This window comes from Rhipicephalus microplus, chromosome 3 (genome assembly GCF_043290135.1).
Source record: "Rhipicephalus microplus isolate Deutch F79 chromosome 3, USDA_Rmic, whole genome shotgun sequence".
NCBI lineage: Eukaryota > Metazoa > Arthropoda > Arachnida > Ixodida > Ixodidae > Rhipicephalus > Rhipicephalus microplus.
In genome coordinates this window covers 51,425,438-51,446,254 of record NC_134702.1, presented here as the reverse complement: position 1 = coordinate 51,446,254, position 20,817 = coordinate 51,425,438, and the positions used below count along the sequence as shown (strand labels likewise).

The following is a 20,817-nucleotide window of genomic DNA, read 5'->3' as shown; positions in this document are numbered from 1 at the left end:
GTACAAACACTCTGGATTGATTTTCACCTCCCAAGACCATAAGGTTAATGAACATCCTATACGATTGCATTGTTATTAAAACAGATCCATATAGATGGTTTCAGAGTTTGTAAATAAACTGGTTTCTGCCAAATGTCCTGCTCAAGAGGACTTCTAGTGCGGCACTTCCGGCAATGCTCTTTCAACAGTCTTGGCAGTGTTTGCCCGACGTGTTTGAGTTGGCTGCTCTATTATTTCTTGTGCGTTCCTTCATATGTGTTTAGAGTTTTGTCTAGCCACTACATGAATGGGCTCGATGGCGTCGCATGGGAGAAGTACAAGCAGAAAATGCACGAACTAGCAAAGAATAGTTGCCCAATCCACTGGATAGGGAAGTTATGCAATGAAGCTTTTCGACTAGAGCTCAAGACCTGCTCCCCGTCAAAGCCACGAACACATTTATGTGTTTTTGTCAAAGCTCACAACTTCACAATGAAATGCTGATTTCTGCACCTGTGTCACACTGGCAATTTTATAGAGATCAGCACCGATGAAAATCACTCACGATATGAAGTGTTCGGAATGCTTGAGAAATTATAAAATGCCGTCACTGAGCAATGACATCAACTGCACTTGAGTCACGCAAACTACTATGGTTCACTCAAGAGTAAACTATTCATGAACTATCGAGCTTTCATGTTTTGAATCCATAGTAAACATTCGCACTGAAAGATAAATTAGCTAGAATTCGACGATGGTCATTGGTGGCAGCAAGACAGGAAATGAGTCATTCACTCGTTAACAGTGGAAGCCATTGACACGCGTAGAGACAACATGAAAAGAGAGCCCCAAGCAATGAACGACGCAGCATGCACGAGAATGCTCTCCATAAATGAAAGAGCTTTCTACTGATTTATGTAGCCCTTCCCAATTCAGTTATTAGTTTTCTTCTTCCAAATTCCAACCCCTGCCTTTCATCATTTGGCTCTTGCTGACAATGTCCCTCCCGCTTACCCGATGCCTTATACGAGGTTGGCAAGACGTTTCATAAAGTTAAAGTGAAATGCAGTACAGGTAAACCTGCCTATGAAGAACCTCCATATACGAATTCCTCAATATTGCAACATTTCTTTATTCTCTGCTGTTATGTGCTCCAGAAAAGCACATGTTCTTGCAACCTCTATGTAACGAAGTAACAGCGGGAGACATCCTTGATGCAACAAATTTTCGCCACGGACAATCTAGAAATATTGCCCCAGATTTTGCCATTTGGGCACGAACTTGCATCTTCCATGGTTGCACCGTAGCCGACGAAGCGCGAAGCGGCGGCGGCATTGCTCGGCAACTTTCAAGTGAGAACGAACGCTCGTTATTGCACATTATTTTGTGTGGGTGTGCGCGAGGCGTGCAGGTGGGCTTACTACGCCCCTCAAGTTAGCGTTGCCGCCGTTATTGCTGCTGTGGGCACATGTGCGGATGTGCTCTTCCCTTCCCCTAAACCAAAAACAAAATAAGAAAGCTACTTTTGCGTAAGCAGTGCCCCTCTTCGATTGCTGCAAAAGTCTCTGACTTGCACGTTAAGAGACACTGGTGATGCCACTTTGCGTTGTCACGCTTTTAGTTAATGTCACGTATGTGAGGCCGCGCTTCATATGAAGAGCGCTTTACCGAATAGTCTTCCGTGGTATGCGTGTCGTTCACTCTTCATTTTCGGTGCCATGTGTGCATGCACGGTTTTACAGCGTGCAGCGTTTTACAGCGGTTTTACAGCGGTTTTACAGTATACTGCCCGACGACGTTCAGCGTTGCTTTTTTATTTTTTGCTAATGCAACCAACTGCGTCATTACTAACGAGAAGATGCTAGATTAGGCACTGTAGAAAACTCTCAGAGTTTCCGTGGTGACCACAACAGATGTTCTGTGGTCAACTGGCACTCACATCAACTGCCCAGAGGACTATGTCTTTAAGCTTCTGTGCTGTGTCATGCAAGTAGGCAGGCAGGATCATGTATGTGCCGCAGAAGTTCTCCAGCTTCCTGTCCAACTCCTTGAGAAGCGGAGCAGACTCAGGCAAACTCCGAAGGTACGTCAGGGACCTGCAAAGGAACAGCAGTGAGGGGCACACCGAATTACCAAGTGCTAGCCTTCTACATCACCTTTACACAGTTGATACATCAAGTCAACAAGCCCTTTCTCAGGACAACTAAGTAGTTGTCTCAATTAAAAAGCAATGCTAATGAGAGTTAACTGCTCTTGTTACCTTGTACGTCACCCCAAGCAAAGTTGCTAGTTTATAGAATGCTCATCAGGCAAAGATTACAATATGCTAGGGCTGTACAGAACCCTTATCAGAATAACCACCAAGATGCTATGCCCAAACTCGCTCAGCATCGAGCTGTCGTGAAGTGCGTTCTTTCTGTTTACTGCACGCCCAGCCCACACATAAAAGACAATATGTCCGGGCTTTGCATTTTTCACAAATTCTGTTGTCCACCATCCTCCACACCACTCCATTATCAATCCTGTAACATGGGATTACAAAGTTTTATAAAAATAGCCACACGGAAATTCATGTCCATGGTCCATGAATGAGGTTGTGCTTTATATCAACGTGGTACTGCTTTATTTCTATGCTATTTTGTTATTGCTACATCTAGCATTTTATCCAGCCAAAGGAATAATGATGTTGACCCAGCATGCTAACTATAACATCCATTTTTCGCTGTGTACATTTTGCAGTAATAATAATAATAATATTAATAATAATAATAATAATAATAATAATAATAATAATAATAATATGTGGGGTTTCACATCCCAATACCACCATATGATTATGAGAGACGCTGTAGTGGAGGGCTTCGAAAACTTCGACCACTTGGGGTTCTTTGCCGTGCACCGAAATCCGAGAACACGGACTTACAGCATTCTCGCCTCCATCAAAAATGCAGCCGCCGCAGCGGGGATCACATTTGGCATTCACTACTTTGCCAGTGCCACAACCGACAGGGACAAGGTAATCAACAGCGAGCACTAGTGAGCTCACCGGTAAGCGTTAGGCATTTAGAATTGGAATTTTCAACCTAACATGTTCGAATAGAAGCAAAAATTTTAAAAACTAGAGTTCCTTCCAGAAAAGAGATACACCTTCAAAAACACCGATCTCGATATGGCTACGATGCTCTAGCATGCTGCATCAGCGAACACAAGAGAAAACGGCACCTATAAGGTTGACTTATGCACACCACAAACCTGCATGCCAGTGGAACTCCAGCAACTGCCATCGTACCATTCGAATGGTGTGATTAGAGCAGCATTTATTTAATCTTTAGTTCAGTCCAGCAAACAAACAAGCCTACACTAAGGTTTGGTTGATGCCTTCCCTGCTTAGTAAGAACCCCGTGCACTGTTTACGTTCTAAGTACAAATGTCCCTTTACATTGTAAGTGTCCTGTTCAGTAGATTGCCCATGCACTCCTGACATTCCAAGTATTATAAGCAGCCCATACGTGGGCCATTCAAGGAGCAAATAATAATATCTGGGGTTCCCTGTCCCACACCACAATATCATTATGAGGCACGCCTTAGTGGAGGGCCCCCAAAATTTCGACCGGCCCGTGTTCTTTAACGTGCACTGACACTGCAAAGTACATGGGCCTCTACCGTTTCGCTTCCATAGAAATGCAACCGCCGCGGCCGGGATCGTACCCGGGACCTGTGGATCGGCAGCCGAGCACTTTAGCCACCGATCCACTGCGGCGGACAATTGAAGGAGCAAAGGTTCTCCCTGCAAGTAGTCAACAAATATGTTAAACAAATCTCACATAAACCCAAAGGGACTCTGAAAGGAAGCTCACTCTTTATGAGACAGAAACTTTTCCAAGTCTGCTGGCGTGAGAGAACCGTTGGCTTCCTAGGGAAAAAAAGAAAGAGCATGCAGGTGGGAATGCAATATTTGGAATATATATATATATTTTAAAAAGTTGCCTTATGTTTTCAAGTGACTGTACGAAACAGTCGATACACTTACCATGCCCGAATCGGCCGACGCACCTTCAAAAGGCTTGCTTATGGTCAGAACTCTGTACTGCTTGTACTTCTGCAATCAGATTACAGAGCAGCTACATTACACTACAGCACATTATAAGTCTTTCGAGGTGAAGGAGGCTTATGAATATTTCAAGCACGAACTATCACATGACAAGTGCCATGTTCTAATGGCAGCTTCAGTCCCCCACCGCCATACAAAATACCGACATTTCCAAATGCTAATAACAATTTTTCTCATATTTTACATGGCACAATCACCTCACTGATCAAAATGCTATGACACTGCAAGCTATACCACAATGAGCGAGTCTATGATGGGACCTGTTAAAACGATTAAGTTCTAGTAATGGGAACAACTTTTTTTTTATGCAGGAATTCCAGGTTGCAGGCGGTACTACCATTTAAAGATTGCACTTCAGTTCCAGAATAACAAATTCAACACCATTACTCTTGAAGCACTTTTCAAGCAAATTTTTTAAAATACTAGAGCGTTTACCTAAAGGTCCAAAGATCAGCAATCGATCTGGCATGCGAAGTGCATTTGAAAAACAGAGTCAGAATGTTGTGACTAAGTAATGGTTCGTCCAAAGAATTTCACGTTTTTTCGTTTGTACATTATTTGCATGCCTTTCCAGTCATAACTAGCAATACATTCATTTTTCTCTTTAAAAAAAAAATTGTAGCCGCAAGGTTGACTCACCAAAGAAGCATGCTTTTGTGGAAGCATTGTCTTGCCTGTTGACAAGCCAACAGGACCATCAATCATAAACATGAATTGCCTTAGTTGGAATGTTCTTTCTACTGCAGTTGCAATAAACAGCCCATGCCCAAATACCGATTCGATACCCACGCAGGAACACGCTATTCTTAATTGGTAAAAAAAAGAAACCGAAGGAAGCATGAACGTTACAGCCGGAATACTTAGCCTATAATATAACTATTCATACCTTTGTTGAGTGTACTCATATTAATAACCATGTGAAAGAACGTACATTAAGACATGACTTTACTTACATAAAAATCTTACACACATTAAGCTGCTCAACAACATAAAGAACAATTCTGCAAAAGCTGGAAGCACGAATATTTCTATAGCGAGTGTACACTAGGCACACTGATCACATGTGCTAGTAAAATCACCTAAAATGTCACGCATTAAGAAAAAAAAAGGGCTCAGTTAAAGCGTGAATGAATAGCGAACCTCTCAACTTTTCTGAAAACACTCTTATGAAGGATACCATACCCTGTTGTAGCAAAGCTCTTCGCCGAGAATCTTCACAGTGAACTCGTTAGGAAAACCTAGAGGGCAAAAAAAAAGTACCGTAATATTTGTTTAGAAAAGCTGAAGAAATAAAACATGCATGCATGAAATGCCTCTGACATGAACATGCTGAGATTCTATGTGCTCGTGCTATGTGTGTTGCATATTCAATGCACCTATTCATTATGCATATTGCGTTGTTACTGCTGATAAACACAGTGACTTAATAAAAGACTGCTATGGACCAATGGGACCAAAGTTATCATGAAAAAAATACATTTTCTAAGGGTCCATTTGCATTTACAATATCTATAAAGGACAGTTGTCAGTAGCTGTCATCAAGGATCATATTTCTCTTTTCACCTGAACTGGCACACCAGAGTATTATTGGCATGACATTACAGATATTGAAAAAGTTTTGCTTCAGAAGTTTTTCATGCATTAGTTCTAAAAAAATCGCTTTAACAACTGTCTCGTTCCCTCAGAACGCAGCAAAATTCTAAACACATCAATAAAACTATTATCCGTTTCTGAGATTACGCCCAAATTACATAGTGCCGCAAGGAGCTTGCAAGGCCACATGTTGTTCGCCTGCGACCATAGGTCGGCAAATAAACTGGAGCTCACTCAGACTCCCTCAGCAAATATATTTTGCTCTGGGAGGCTCCCTCGGACTTTAAAGTTAGTTTTTAAGGACGACAGTCTTTGTTGGGGACCTTCGACGCAAAAATTTTGGTCTGTCTGTCTGTTTATCTGTACATTTGTCTGTTTGTCCTCTCTTAACAGCATCAGGTATTTGAATTGGCCGACCCCATCCGCAACGCCCACCTATGTTGCTCAAGATTCATCGTTAATACTTGTGCAATTGTCGATTAAAAAGAAATTATTGCGCGTGTCTGGGGCACCATAACATTATGTATATATTCTGCATGTGCACATTTCACTAGAAAAGGCATACATAAGTAATTTTAAGGACCGTAGCGTTTATCATGCTGCACTGACCATCCAACGCTTGCACGGAAAGGTGAGTGTTTCCAACGCTTTGCTAAAACGAGACGGTGATAGCACCTACCCCTTGCCTTGCGTTCTACACTTTATCACCTCTGAGGCGGGCGCGCACATCCATCTCAGAGCCACGTGCTTTGTTTTTAAAAAAAACCTGCCAGATGGCGGTCATGTCTCATGTGTGACGCGACTTGATGCGCTCGTTTGCCTCCGCTGCACGGTCGAGGCACTTTAACGCAGTGCCTCCAGAATACCATTCACCGATTTTCTTGAGCAGAACATCAAATAAATGTTTTGTTCACTCTCTCTACACGCAAGAATATCGTCTTTCGATGACTTTTGCAGATTAACTGCCAGATTAAATACAGGGCCAATTTTTCACCTTCGTGTCAGTGTTGTTTACCAGTAATTTCTCACATAATTGGTGCTCTATGTTATGCCATTTGATTTTGTCCCTTCAAATTACCAGTTTATATCATGTAAGCATATTACAATAAAATATGCGACTCGCAGAAGACAGTATTACCAAGAACTTTCTGTGAAAGAAATTGTGGTGTGAGCTTATGCACCCACTCCCCCTTAAAGGGAAATTAAAGAGGATCAATGACTTGATTTAGATTTGGCAAACTGCCCTCTGACAACTCTAATGTAATACGTTTCACTATCATAAGTTCATTTTTAGAAGAGAAAATCAAGGCTGAAGTTTCATTTTTAAGCATCTTGCTTGAAATCTCTGTGCATGACATGAGGAATTTCAAAAAGTACTTTCAGCACCTTCTTGGCATTGGCTCAATGAAATTTTTTGAAACTTTATCTGCTAAGTCTATGGTACCCAAAGATTACAATGTACTTCACATTTATCTATTGGAAGCTACGTAGGATTCGGTAGACGCCATCGAAATTTCTGACGTCACAGTGTTTGGTCCGGGAATTTCAAGGTGGTGTCGCCACCGGCGTTTTCATGTGTTTTCTCGCTTACTAAGTGTCGTGTCACGATGAGAGTGGTATTTTCGGGATTGTCGAATCGTACTTTACTAATGTGCGAAAAATCTTTTTCCTTTTTAATGTCCCTTTAATTAACTTCTCTGAATAACAAATATTGAAGTGGCGCATCAACACTAGTGAGTTGAGATATATTCACATACACTTGAGTATGGAGGTGAGCGAATTTAAGGCTCTTATCAATGCTGAAGATGAGTGAAAAGGACCATAGGTGGGCAATAAAAAGTGGAGCTCACTCACACTACTTCAATTAATGATAACAGAAAATGATTGTCTGTTCTCATTATTAGTGTTCTAAGAAAATAAACAAGCTCTTACGATTACACTTCTTTCTTTAAGACTCCCTCAAGCAATATATTTTGTATTTAGGGCTCACTTATGGTGTCATCGCTTGGCGGATTTGGAGTGACCGACGAACTCTGCGCCGGAGCACTCCACACTGGTAGAGCGCAACGGAAGGGGATCTACCAATGGAACACATGCCCTCCCACTGGAGCAAATGGCAAGGCCAGAATAAAATGCGAAGCACACGTCTCTGGTGTCATCGCTTGGCGGATTTGGAGTGACCGACGAACTCTGCGCCGGAGCACTCCACACTGGTAGAGCGCAACGGAAGGGGATCTACCAATGGAACACATGCCCTCCCACTGGAGCAAATGGCAAGGCCAGAATAAAATGCGAAGCACACGTCTCTCTTCTTGCTTGAGTGGACACGATGTGCACAGCGACACTAAGCTAGCAAAACGCGAGCTCCGACGCGAGGCGAACCGACGGGACCGGTGTTCGTTGAAGTGCCCATAGATGGCACTGTTTCAAGACATGGGGTGCTTGCGACTTCCGGTCGAATCCGCTGATTTTCGCAGAGTAGAAGAAGTTGCTCCGTGGAGTGGATCTCGCAAAGGAACTACTCCAGTTCCGCCAATTGAACATAAAGTGATTACTCACAATCTGCCAAAGGAATGGATTTGTTCCGCATGGAACAGAAGAAAGTATTACCGGAAGTGCTTTGAATCTGCCAATGGATGACACCATTAGACTCCAGACTGACTACACTCATGAATATTTTTCTCAACAAAACTCACTTGGATTCACAAAAGTTTTCGTAAAGTGGACTCACTCAGACTCAGAATCACTGTCAAGTATTTTACTTACTATCTTGCTTCTTCAAATAATTATTACATCAACTGATACCACAGATGCAATGTCAAAACATTGTAGTCCACTACAATGCTGTGTACAACTCGAGAGACCATATAGATCTTTTATCAGTAAGAGCATTGGAATTAATAAAAAAAAAACTCGCACGGTTAAAGAGAAATTTTTTTAACTGTGAAATCACAATGATGTATCAACAACTAAGAAGTTACACTACTAAGCATGAGGATGTGAGGTAGACTTCTAGACATAGTAGCCACATTTTGATGCTACCACAAGGCAAGAGTACCTGACTATGAAACAAGGACACTGTCTAGGCACAATGTCAGTATGTAGCAACTGGCCCCTCAACAGTTTGTGTTGCAAGGACACCCAGCAAACGTTAAAGGACCCCATGAGATAAAAATTTATCCCGGGTACCCTACTTAGGTGAGGCCCATTATTATATTATTATTTTGACACAATTATAAAATACCACTTTTTGAGAAATTAATGGAATTTATATATTCATGGTTCTGTCAAGTAGCTTAAAACTTGTTTTGCCTTTTTACGAGTTATTTTTTGCAATATGGCCAATGTCAAAGACATATACATACCTGAAATAGCTTTTATTTCCGCTCCATCAACTTCAACACTTTTTTGCAAATTGTTTCCGGAGAATGTGTACTGCCTGCAATTAGAAATGGACAACAGCTGATATTGCTTACCAGCTTATAGCTACATTTACACATACACTGCTGTGTTTTTTCTTCTCTTTTTTTTACAATATAAGATGTAAAGAATTCCTCCTCACCCCTTGAAAAGTGGTGATGGCCTCAGGATATGGGCATCTAGTGAGAATGTAATGCCAAAAATTATTAAAAACTGATCAAATTCTGTTACCTACTATCAGGAAGTTTTATTCGGCCTATATGTGTCAACATGTTACCATTATCATAAGAATAATAAAGTATTTACGCAGTCGAACACATGACCATTGCGCATAACAGTACTATCCACCAGAATGACAAGGCATGCTCTGCATAACCATTTCAGTTTGCTCTGAAACACTTAAGAATCACAGTCAGCAAAATTCACAACTGTTACCGTAACAGGCAGATAAGGTGCGACTCGGTTTCCATAATATTCGTTCCACTCACCGACGAATCTAGAGTTTATTTTCACTCCTTTTAGCGACGATGAGTGAGGTACGCATATGAGCCAGCAATTGGCTTGAGCCTCTTCGTACTTAGATCGGTACGTCGTCTGGGCAGAAAAACAAGAGAAGACATACACGCAGCTGTAAGCGGTTGCAAAAGCAAGTGAAATCCACCACCTTTACTGATCGCATATCACGCTGGCAAATGACCGGATCCGGACAGATGCGCAAGGCGCATTGACCCAAACACGGAACAACGTTTTAAAGCAGGAACACAGAATGTAACGGGAGATTAGGACGACAGCGAAATGACGCAGAGTTACGGATGACCGACGTCATTAAAGAAGGACAAAGCTTTTACCAACCGCAAATGAATGAGAACACATTTACCTGCAACAGCTTGTAAAAGGCGTTGCACTCCAGTTCGTCTCCGGACATCCTTGTTTGTGGCGTTAGTACGGCCTTCTGGAGAATTCAAAGCTCTTCAAAATGAGTTCGATCGCACCGTAACGATGCTCTACGTCAGCTGCCAGTAAAACGAAAGCCCGTGGTCTGACGTAGGGAGCGGCGTGACTCAAGGCGTTGGGCGACGCGTGTTGATAACGTTACACATTCTGCCGCCCGGCTCGACGAAGGCAGATGACACAGGGCTTATTCTGATAGATCGACTCGCAGACCAGGCGCGCTTCTTCCGTCTTCTCGAATAGCCAGGAACGCGGCGCCCGTCCAACAAAGCCAGTGAGCGGACGAAACGGACGAAACTACAGACATTCCGTGAGCGCAAACATCTGTTCCGGATCGCATCGGTAGCGGAGCATGTGGACGAGTTGACGTCAACGAGCGTCCTGTCGCGCTATGTGCCTGCAGGCGGCGCTGGTAAACATAACAAATCAAAGCATCTTTAGCGGGAATAACGTTGGCTGAAATAGGGCTGCTGATACCCTGGTTCATACGGATATCTGACGAATATCGAAATCACTGTTGTGCGCTAAATCCTACATATATGTACAATACATAATCATGAGAAGTTGCACTGCTTTACATTCACGTGCAACATTTTGAACACGTGAGCGTTGCATCCTTGACGAGCAAAGAGGTCACAGGGTCCCATTTGCATACGCTTAATGACTCGTAGGTGAAAGCTGTCTTAATTTTTTTATCTCGTCGACGTATTGATCCAATTGAACCTCACCCACACCCCTCGAAAAGGTATGCTCTTAACATGGTTTTGCACAGCTTCCGCGATCCGCCAGCCTTTCACCATGCAAGCTGTAGACCAAGCGGTAACCAATGCGGTAACACTACACAAATGGTATCATGTGATGACGTGATCATGTGACGCCACTTAGTGACGTAATCATCCTGTGATGACGTCCTTGTGGCAGGATGATTCCGTGCAATGTTCTGTCAACGTTATATATATATATATATATATATATATATATATATATATATATATATATATATATATATATATATATATATATATATATATATATATATATATATATATATATCTGTCCCGAATCGGTGTCAACTGGTGTTGCCACCGATTCGGGACAGAGATATATAGTCAATTTCTGCGTTTGATGGGGCATCTAAACGCATATAACAAAAAGTGGCAAATCAATCCACAGACACGCAGGCGTAAATGTTAGAGCTTTCTTGTTTGCTGCCCTGACGCTGCGCCTTGTGGAGAATTAATTGACTGTTGAATGACACAATCTTTCATACATATATATATGACGCGAGATCAACACGAACGGCATTTTTTTTCTCAGATAAATTATAGTTCTTGAAATTAAATGTCTTAATGAAATGATGCATTAATGAAAGGCTAAAAGAGCACCACAATAAAGTGCAGAAGGGTACTGATGGTCACTTGGCGATCCACTGTAAGGAGTGTGGTTGTGTGCCTTATTTTGATAACACGTGCGTGCTGTATCGGGACAGAGATTTGTTAACCCGTTTGATAGTAGAAGCTGAAATGACACGCGATGATTTCGATTGTGTTAGTGCACCCTCTATCTCGCTCACGCGGAAAGAACTTTGTTTTTTGGATGGTGTGATAGACAATAACGGATAGTAATGTACGGGACTGGCACGTGTGCTTTTTGTTGTTTACCATTTTTTATTCTTTTTTTCTTTTTTCACCTCCTTTATAAACTCTGACGTTTGCAACAAACGTTTAGTTGAAGTTAAGCGCTTGTGTTGTGTGTTCTTTGTAATAGTGGCAGCGCTTCCAAGCAAGATGCCAGATAAATGTCTTAGTCGTGTTGGTTTGATGACAGACGTAAATAAATGCACGCCAACGGCTCAAGAGTGTATAACAGGGTCGCATGTGCACATCGTTATAGATGATACTTTCTGACGGAATCCCGTCCGGTTGGAGACAAGTATACATATATAATAAAAGGGAAGAAAGCATATTATTCAAGTCATTATTCAGACTGTGGAAAAACGACGTCATGGTGAGCCTGAATAACTTGAAGCAGGTAATGGCGGTCATGTGCGTCGTGAGCGACTTGTAGGTACAATAATAACGAGAGTTTCTGGCAGCCCCTGTGGTCACCCAGGGCCACCTTATAGTACTTCCTACGGGCTGCTAACGACCCATCAGCTCTCAATCCTTTATCCGTTTCACCGCACTGGAAAGCAGAACTATCACTATCCCCCCTTCACCCTCAGTCACGTTAGAGCGTGCAACGCCCGCCCCATACTTTTACTTAATAGGGGGGGGGGGGGGAGGCGATGAATATTCGTCTCCCATTAAGGAAAACTCTGAGCACACCTACGTGAACAGCTGTGACCATATAAACATTCACTTGATACTATAGCGCTGTGCCCTCGTGTCCTATTTTGTATATTCTTGTTTCTTTGTGCGATATGTATATACGAATCCTTAGTGATGCAGCAGAAGACAGTTTGGCTCACGCGTTCAGCATCATTCATAGCAACAGCGTATATGCATGATGTGTTGCAGAGTCCCCTTGGTCTCAGTGCCTTGAATTCGTTTCTCACTACTTCATTTTGCTGCGAACTTCCTCCGAAAAAAAAAACAATAAAATAAGCTTGGAGGACCCTTCAGTTGTGCCCGCGACAGTAGAAACATGAAAGCGTAATCGGGCCCCTCCCTTTACACCTCGCCTTCAATTGCGCCCGCATGGAAAGGAACACTTGCTTAAGATGGGACGTTTCAAAGTATCCCAGAATACATACTGCAAGTGCATTTGTGAAGTGCCCACTGAACTAGCCACCATAACTGAACACCATATTTTTTTCTTCTGCACCCATTACGTGTCCAGACCACACGAACTTGCACATTTTGTAAAGGGTGGGAGAAATGTGAAACATCCACTCCCACTCGCTCGGTATATATATATATATATATATATATATATATATATATATATATATATATATATTATAATTAAGCGTTTTAGAGTGGCACTCTTTTATAAAACAGGAGAGCGGTAACGACACGTCAAGTGGTAATGGCGGAACTAGCCTGAGTCCCCAGCCAACCAAACGTCGTCTTCTTCACCGACTGAGTCATACCCCCTGCCTTTCTGAGTAGCCTCATCTTCTTCACTACATTTTCCTCCCCTCCGGAAAAGAGCCATGCTGGCGACTCATGGGCGACACTAGAGGGATCGTAATACGGTTTTAGGCGGTCTATGTGGACGGCCTCACGACCACGGCGTCGTTGATCATGGGGCTGCTCCAGCGGCTCCACGATGTAATTGACGGGTGAAGTTTGTTTAACCACACGGTAAGGTCCATCATACTTGTACATCAGTTTCGTTGAGAGACCAGGGCTGGTTGAAGGGATGCGAAGCCAGACAAGGTCATCTGATGCATAAGAAGCCGGAGGCGTCGGGCTATCGCGGTGGTGTTTCTGGCGTTGCTGTTCAGTACTTGTGAAGGAACGGGCAAGCTGACGACACTCTTCCGCGTATTTAGCAGCCTGTGACATCGTCGTCGACTCAGCAACATCCGGGTGGTAAGGAAGGATGGTGTCTAGCGTGCAAGAGGGCTCGCGACCGTAAAGGGGGAAATATGGAGAGAAACCAGTGGTTGTCTGGACAGCAGTATTATGCGCGTAGGTTACAAAAGGGAGAATACTGTCCCAATTGTGTGATCGGTTGCGACGTACATTGACAGCATATCTCCTAATGTACGGTTGAATCGTTCTGTAATGCCATTAGTTTGAGGATGATACGCGGTTGGAGCGATGAATGACTTGGCATTCTTTGAGAAGCGATTCGACAGCGTCCGACAAAAACACACGCCCCCGGTCACTCAAGAGTTCACGTGGTGCACCGTGACGTAAAATGATCTGATGCAGTATGAAACGACCGACGTCACTGGCTGACGCAGAAGAGAGTGGTGAAGTTTCTGCGTAGCGCGTAAGGTGATCGATAGCGACAATTACCCAGCGATTTCCAGCCGGTGTAATCGGAAGAGGTCCATACAGATCAATACCAACACGGTCAAACGGTCGAGCAGGACAAGGTAAGGGTTGTAGTGGAGCTGGAGAACTTGGAGTGGGATTCTTCCGGCGTTGACAAGCGAGACAGGAACGTACGTAGCGAAGAACGAAGCGATACATTCCACGCCAGTAGTAGCGGTGGGACAGGCGGGTGTAGGTTTTTAACACTCCCGCATGGGCGCATTGTGGGTCGGCGTGAAAGGAGGCGCATATGTCTGAGCGGAGACGTCTGGGAATGACTAGGAGCCATTGACGTCCTTCGGAGAGATAATACCGTCTGTATAGCAAACCATCTCTGATAACGAAGTGTTGTATTTGACGGCGCATACCTCTAGGGATATTTTGCGAGGGAGTTCGACTCAACAAGGTAATAAGTGAAGCGATCCAAGGATCTTTTCGTTGCTCCTGTAGCATGTCGCTGACACTAAGTGCAGACACGTCGGGGGCAGGCGAAGACGGTGACTTGTCACTACATCGTAGAGGTGATCGGGACAAAGCGTCTGCGTCGGAATGTTTTCGGCCAGATCGGTAAACGACGTGGATGTCGTACTCTTGTAGCCGAAGCGCCCAACGGGCGAGCCGGCTGGTGGGATCTTTTAACGATGAGAGCCAACATAATGCATGATGATCAGTAACGACGCTGAATGGGCGCCCGTAAAGATAGGGTCGAAACTTGCCTATGGCCCATATGATGGCTAGGCACTCTTTTTCGGTGACTGAATAGTTGGCTTCTGCTTTTGTGAGTGCACTGCTGGCGTAAGAGACGACGTACTCATCAAATCCAGGTTTATGCTGGGCGAGCACAGCACCGAGGCCAACTTCGCTAGCATCCGTGTGTATTTCCGTCGGGGCAAGAGGATCAAAATGTCGCAGTATAGGAGGTGACGTAAGAAGGTGGCGGAGTGTGGCAAACGCATCATCAGAAGCTGACGACCAACTAGGAAGGTCGTTGTTGCCGGCGAGAAGGTCAGTCAAGGGCGATATGATGGAGGTGAAGTTGCGAATAAAACGACGAAAATAAGAACATAAACTGAGGAAGCTGCGAAGTTCTTTTAAGGTCTTCGGCTTAGGAAATTCGGCAACGGCACGGAGTTTCGTCGGATCCGGAAGAATGCCATCTCTAGATACAACATGGCCCAAAATTAGGAGTTTTCGAGCACCGAAGCAGCACTTCTTCAAATTGAGCTGTAGACCGGCAGCGGCGAGGCAAGTAAGCACTGTCTCGAGCCGCTGAAGATGCGTTGAAAAGTCGCTTGAAAATATCACGACATCGTCTAAATAACACAGACATGTCTGCCATTTCAGGCCACGGAGGATGTTGTCGATCATGCGATCGAAAGTGGCAGGCGCATTGCAGAGCCCGACTGGCATGACGTTAAATTCGTATAAGCCATCAGGTGTAACAAAAGCCGTCTTGGGGCGATCAGCCTCAACCATGGGAACCTGCCAATAACCTGAACGCAGATCTAGTGACGAGAAGAACTCCGCGCCTTGTAAGCAGTCAAGGGCATCGTCTATGCGAGGTAGCGGGTAAACATCTTTGCGCGTGATCTTATTCAACCGGCGGTAGTCGACGCAGAATCTTATTGAGCCATCCTTTTTCTTGACTAGAACAACTGGGGAGGCCCACGGGCTGTTAGAGGGCTCAATAACACCTCGCTTCAACATGTCGTCAACTTGTTCCGCGATTATGCGACGCTCAGATGCGGATACCCGATACGGACGCTGACGTAAAGGAGCGTGAAGGCCAGTGTCGATTTCGTGAGATACTGTGGAAGCACGGCCCAAAGTCGGTTGCTGGTGGTCGAAGCTGGCGCGGAAGCGCTCGAGGAGGGCGATGATGTCGGTGCGCTGCTGAGCCGTAAGGTTGGTGTCGATGCAGCGCGAAATTGCGTCGGTGAATGATGGGGAAGATGATGACGTGCAACAATCAACAGCGTCAATAGGTAGCGTAGTCGAGTGGTCAGGAACTACACGTGCACTCGAGGGATCAATGTCATCGGCAAAGCCCAGGCACTCTCCGCACAGTAACTTGGAAGGCGAGGGAAACGGATTTGAAACATAAATTGCACGTGATCCATCGTGAACATTCAGAACGGCGAAAGGAATCAGGAAGCACTTGCGGCGAACAGCGGTTTCAGAAGGCGTAAAAAGAACAGTTGAGCTACTGGAGACGTCACAGGAAAGCGGAACTAGGGCGGACGAGAACGGGGGCATTGAAGTGTCAGCGGCAACGAAAACTTTTGCAGGTGAAAGGGACGAGTCGAGTGAAGCAGCGTCGCATAACGGCGCGAATTCCACTTCGGCGCGAGCACAGTCGATGATGGCATGATGAGTGCAGAGAAAGTCCCAGCCCAATATAATGTCATGGGAACACTGCGGGAGCACTACAAACTCGACGACATAAATATTGTCAGCAATAACGACACGTGCTGCGTATGTAGCAAAAGGGCGAATTCGTTGCTCGCTCGCAGTGCTCAAAACAAAGTCGTGAAGAGGCATTGTTACTTTTTTTAGTCGACGGCAAAGTTTTTCGGTCATTACACACACTGCGGCGCCAGTATCGACCAATGCAAAAACAGGTATACCTTCAACGGAGACAGCAACGACGTTGGACGGCGAAAAACAAGGTCTTGTGGAGTTCGAAAGATCCGCAGTTCTTGCCCCCGGAACTGCGGCTCCTAGTTTTCCTCAGGGACAGGGCGAGGTCGACGTAGCATAGGGGAAAGGGAACGGCGTCGGGGTGAAGGCAACCGGTGTCTGTTGAAGTTCCGGCGAGGTAAAAATGTGTCCATGGTGGCAGTGTCGCCATATAGAGCAGGCTCCGATCGTGCTGGGAAATCGTAATTGTAGGGCCTGACGTCGCCACGCAGGAAAAACTCGCGCCGTCGACAAAATCGTGCCACGTGACCCGCAATTCCACAGGCGAAGCATATGGGGCGGTTGTCTTGAGTGCGCCAAGGGTTCTGAAAGCGTGGAGGTGGTTGTCGGGAGAAAGGACGGGCAGTCTGGTACATAGGCTCAGTCGGTACGACAAAGGGGTGCGTGGACGTAGGCGTTCGCGACAAAGAAACGTGGCCGTTCGTGACAGGCGGACGTCGGGTTCCGTTCAGTGCTTCGGCATAGGTCAATGGAGCAGCCACCGGTGGTGCGTGAGCTGTTGGTAGCGCCTCGGACACTTGCTCCTGGACTACTCGCTGTATTGATGGCGCTAAAGTAGATGGGGCACCTTCGGAGGTATAAGGCACGAGGGACAACTGGCGTGCGACCTCCTCTCGTACAAATTGCTTGATCTCGAGAAGCAACGTGGTGTTGTCTATAGCAGTGCCAGCCGACGTTAAAGCGGAGATTGTTGCACATGGCGTGCTGGCACGACGAGTGGTGTCACGCTGTTTCCACAGCTCATCATAGCTCTGACAAAGTTGGACCACTTCCGCTACCGTTTGCGGGCTTTTGGCGACAAGCATCTGAAATGCGTCGTCAGTCACGTCTTTCAAGATGTGTTTGATCTTCTCGGCCTCTGTCATGGCCGAGTTGACACGCCGGCAAAGGCCGACCACATCTTCAATATAACTGGTGTAATTCTCACCATTCTGCTGAGCCCTAGTACGCAAGCGCTGTTCGGCCCGTAGTTTGCGAAGCGCTGGACGGCCAAACAAGTCCGCAAACGCCGTTCGGAAGGCCGACAAGGTGGGGAGGTCTCTCTCGTGATTACGGTACCACAGACTGGCGACGTCGGTCAAATAAAGTTGGACGACAGTAAGCTTGTGTGCATCGTCCCACTTGTTGTGCTTGCTCACCCGGTCGTATTCGTCGAGCCAGTCTTCCACGTCTTTGTCATCGGTTCCACTGAAGGTAGGCGGATCGCGTTGCCGAAAGGAGCCGAGACATACAGGAGCTGCAGTAGTTGGAGCCGAGGCGGCCGCGTGCTGATCGTCGTTCGTGGTCATCGTAGCAACTGGAGGCAACGTACGGTTTCGCAATTCCAGGATTAGGCGTTACCCAGCACTCTCCACCAATTATAATGAGGCGTTTTAGAGTGGCACTGTTTTATAAAACAGGAGAGCGGTCACGACACGTCAAGTGGTAATGGCGGAACTAGCCTGAGTCCCCATTGTTTGTTTGTTTGTTTCCCTGGGAGGTTGGCTCATACCCACTCAGGGGGATTGGCCAAGAAAGTGTAGTGCAGTTTTTCTGTAATCATTTTAACTATGTGTAATGAATTGGTATTATAATAAGACTAATGTAAAAATAAAAACAACATAAAAAGAGCAAACGAAAAAAAAAAGTTGAGCAATTTTGAGATTTGAGGTGTCATGTTTACCACTTAGCTGCGTTTACTTCACTCTGCCTTTGGGAGTAATAAATTTTTTTTTTTTTGATTGAAGATCACAACGGTATACGCTTGGTTGCCTGAATATAATTGCAAACGGCATTGAAAGCATCCCTGTGGCAATGTCCCAAAGCTGAGGCGCCAAAGCTTAGCGCCGTTTCCGCCGTCAATGTAAGGCCTATTTTCTGAAATGGCATAACTAGTAACCTTTTTCTAAGTATCTCGTAGCGGCGACAATACAAAAAATAATGATCTAATGCTTCCATTTCTCCGCAGAATGCGCAGAGGGGTGATGTTGTCTGACCAGCTCTGTGTAGATATAGGTTTAGGGGGGGGACACGACATCGAAATTTAGTGATTAAGACTTCGATCTTTCTGGACTGACTCCAGTGGGGTTGCCATGGAAACAGGAGGTGGTTATAGTCTGTCCATGTAATTACTTTTTCTATCGTATCAGTGTAGATTGCTGATTTTCGATATCTTATAGCCGTGATATATTCTACATCTGGCAGTATGGACAAAACTGGCCCATCAAGTGCGGCTCGTGCTAAGGAATCGGCCAATTCATTTAATCTTAATCCACAGTGACCCGGAACCCGTAGTAATCTCAGGAGTCTCAACTGCGGCGGTACTAATATTTTGAATGTGCTTAGAATTCGAGAGTTCTCTGAAGCTGTCAGAGCTGCACAAACTGAAAGAGAATCCGTCATTATTACTGCATTGTTTTGATTTGATGGAAGTTTTCGAAGAGCTAAAATAATCGCCAAGAGCTCCGCTTCAAAAACTGGAGTAAAATCAGGCAGTCTCACTGAAAAGGACCAGTCAAGCAAATCAGAGGCAATGCCTACACCTGCCTTTTGATTATTTACGGAAGCATCTGTGGCTATTATATTTTTAGTTTTTGCATGCTTCAGGTAATCTAATAATATGCTATTTAAAAATTTGAGGGATTGTAATTTGGCGTTTTGCGGGAATATATCATCATACTCAATAATAACATGACAATTCGAGTCATTAGTCTCAATTACATTTCTAATGTTCACATTTATACTTTGTAGGTTTTTTTGTACAAACATTATCTGAGGTGTGTGAAACCGTGGCCAATGAGCAAGAAAGAAGGCGTCTGGGTTTGCGATAAAAGCATATTGAGATCTTCTTGCCGGTAAGCTATAAAATTTTAAAAATGCTTGTACGGTCAAAATTCGGAATCGACAAAGCAGTGTAGGCAGGCGCACTTCCTGGTACAGTACGTTGATAGCCACAAATCTAGGGAGTCCCAGACACATTCGCAGTGCTTCTCGCTCCAAGACAACTAGAGGTTTCGTTTTATAAGCAGGGCCACCCGAGAATAATATGCAGCCGAATTCCATGATGGGGCGCATGTACATCTTGTACAACGTTATCAAGGTGTGCCTCCGTAACCCATATTTCCGGTTACTTAGCTTGTGTAGTAAGCCTGAAGCCCGCTGTGCTTTGGTAGTTATATACTCTATGTGTGGACTCCAGTTAAGTTTGTCATTATAAATTATTCCCAAATATTTTATAGAGTCTACTTGCTGGATGGGTTCCTGTTTATATAGAATTGAAATTGAAATTGGTTCTGCAAGCGGAAACGCCATGAGCGCGCTTTTGTTGACATTTAACGATAACGAAATCGACTGCAACCAAATTTCCAACATGTTAATATATCTTTGTAATTTAAGTTGTAATGAGTAAATACCACAGTCAGCAGCAAAGAGTGCGATGTCATCAGCATAAATGTAGACAGTAACTTCTTGATCTGTTGGAATTGTGCTCATTAAAGCATTAAATAATATTGGAGATAAGACTGCTCCTTGGGGAACTCCGCGCGTTTGTTTAAATCTAGATGAGGAACATCCATCCTTGACGCAGTAGAATTCTCTTGATTTTAAGAATTCTGCCACCCACTCAATAAAATATTGTGGGAAGTTCAATCTCTCCAGCGTATTTAACAATATGAAGTGCTCCACACTGTCATACGCCTTGGCTATGTCAAGCGTTACTAAAGCAGCGTATTGCCTTCTTTTACGCGCGAGCTGTATTCGGCTCTCTAAATCAGCATGGGCACACCAAATTGAGAAATCACTACGAAAGCCGATTTGGTTCGGTTTTATTACTAAATTGTCTGCCATCCAGATACTTACTCGGCTATGTAGGACCCTCTCTACTAGTTTGACCATGTTAGATGTTAAAGAGATTGGTCTGATATTATCGACTGTTAATCCTCCACCCGGCTTTTTTAGTATAGGAATCACCTTTGCTATCCTCCAATCCTGCGGCACCCATGAGTTTTTTAAGGAGTAGTTAATAACATTGGCGACGTCTCGAGGCGATAAATTGAACAGAATTTTAATCATGGGTACTGTGATTCCATCTGGACC

The 20,817-nt window shown here is 44.6% G+C and overlaps 1 protein-coding gene across 1 annotated transcript in view; it reads right to left on the bottom strand.

Moving 5' to 3' along the window:
* The window catches only part of LOC119174534 (ankyrin repeat domain-containing protein 27-like), a 39,266-nt gene extending 28,894 nt beyond the window's left edge, over positions 1–10,372 (bottom strand). Inside the window, exons 1-8 of the mRNA XM_037425486.2 lie at positions 9,981–10,372; positions 9,592–9,697; positions 9,246–9,282; positions 9,049–9,122; positions 5,273–5,328; positions 4,010–4,078; positions 3,837–3,892; positions 1,919–2,075 (exon numbers count right to left, since the gene is read on the bottom strand). Of these exons, the coding sequence (XP_037281383.2) occupies positions 1,919–2,075; positions 3,837–3,892; positions 4,010–4,078; positions 5,273–5,328; positions 9,049–9,122; positions 9,246–9,282; positions 9,592–9,697; positions 9,981–10,028 (603 nt within the window). The 5' untranslated portion in view covers positions 10,029–10,372. The remainder of the gene's footprint in view (positions 1–1,918; positions 2,076–3,836; positions 3,893–4,009; positions 4,079–5,272; positions 5,329–9,048; positions 9,123–9,245; positions 9,283–9,591; positions 9,698–9,980) is intronic.
* Positions 10,373–20,817: the final 10,445 nt, after the last annotated feature.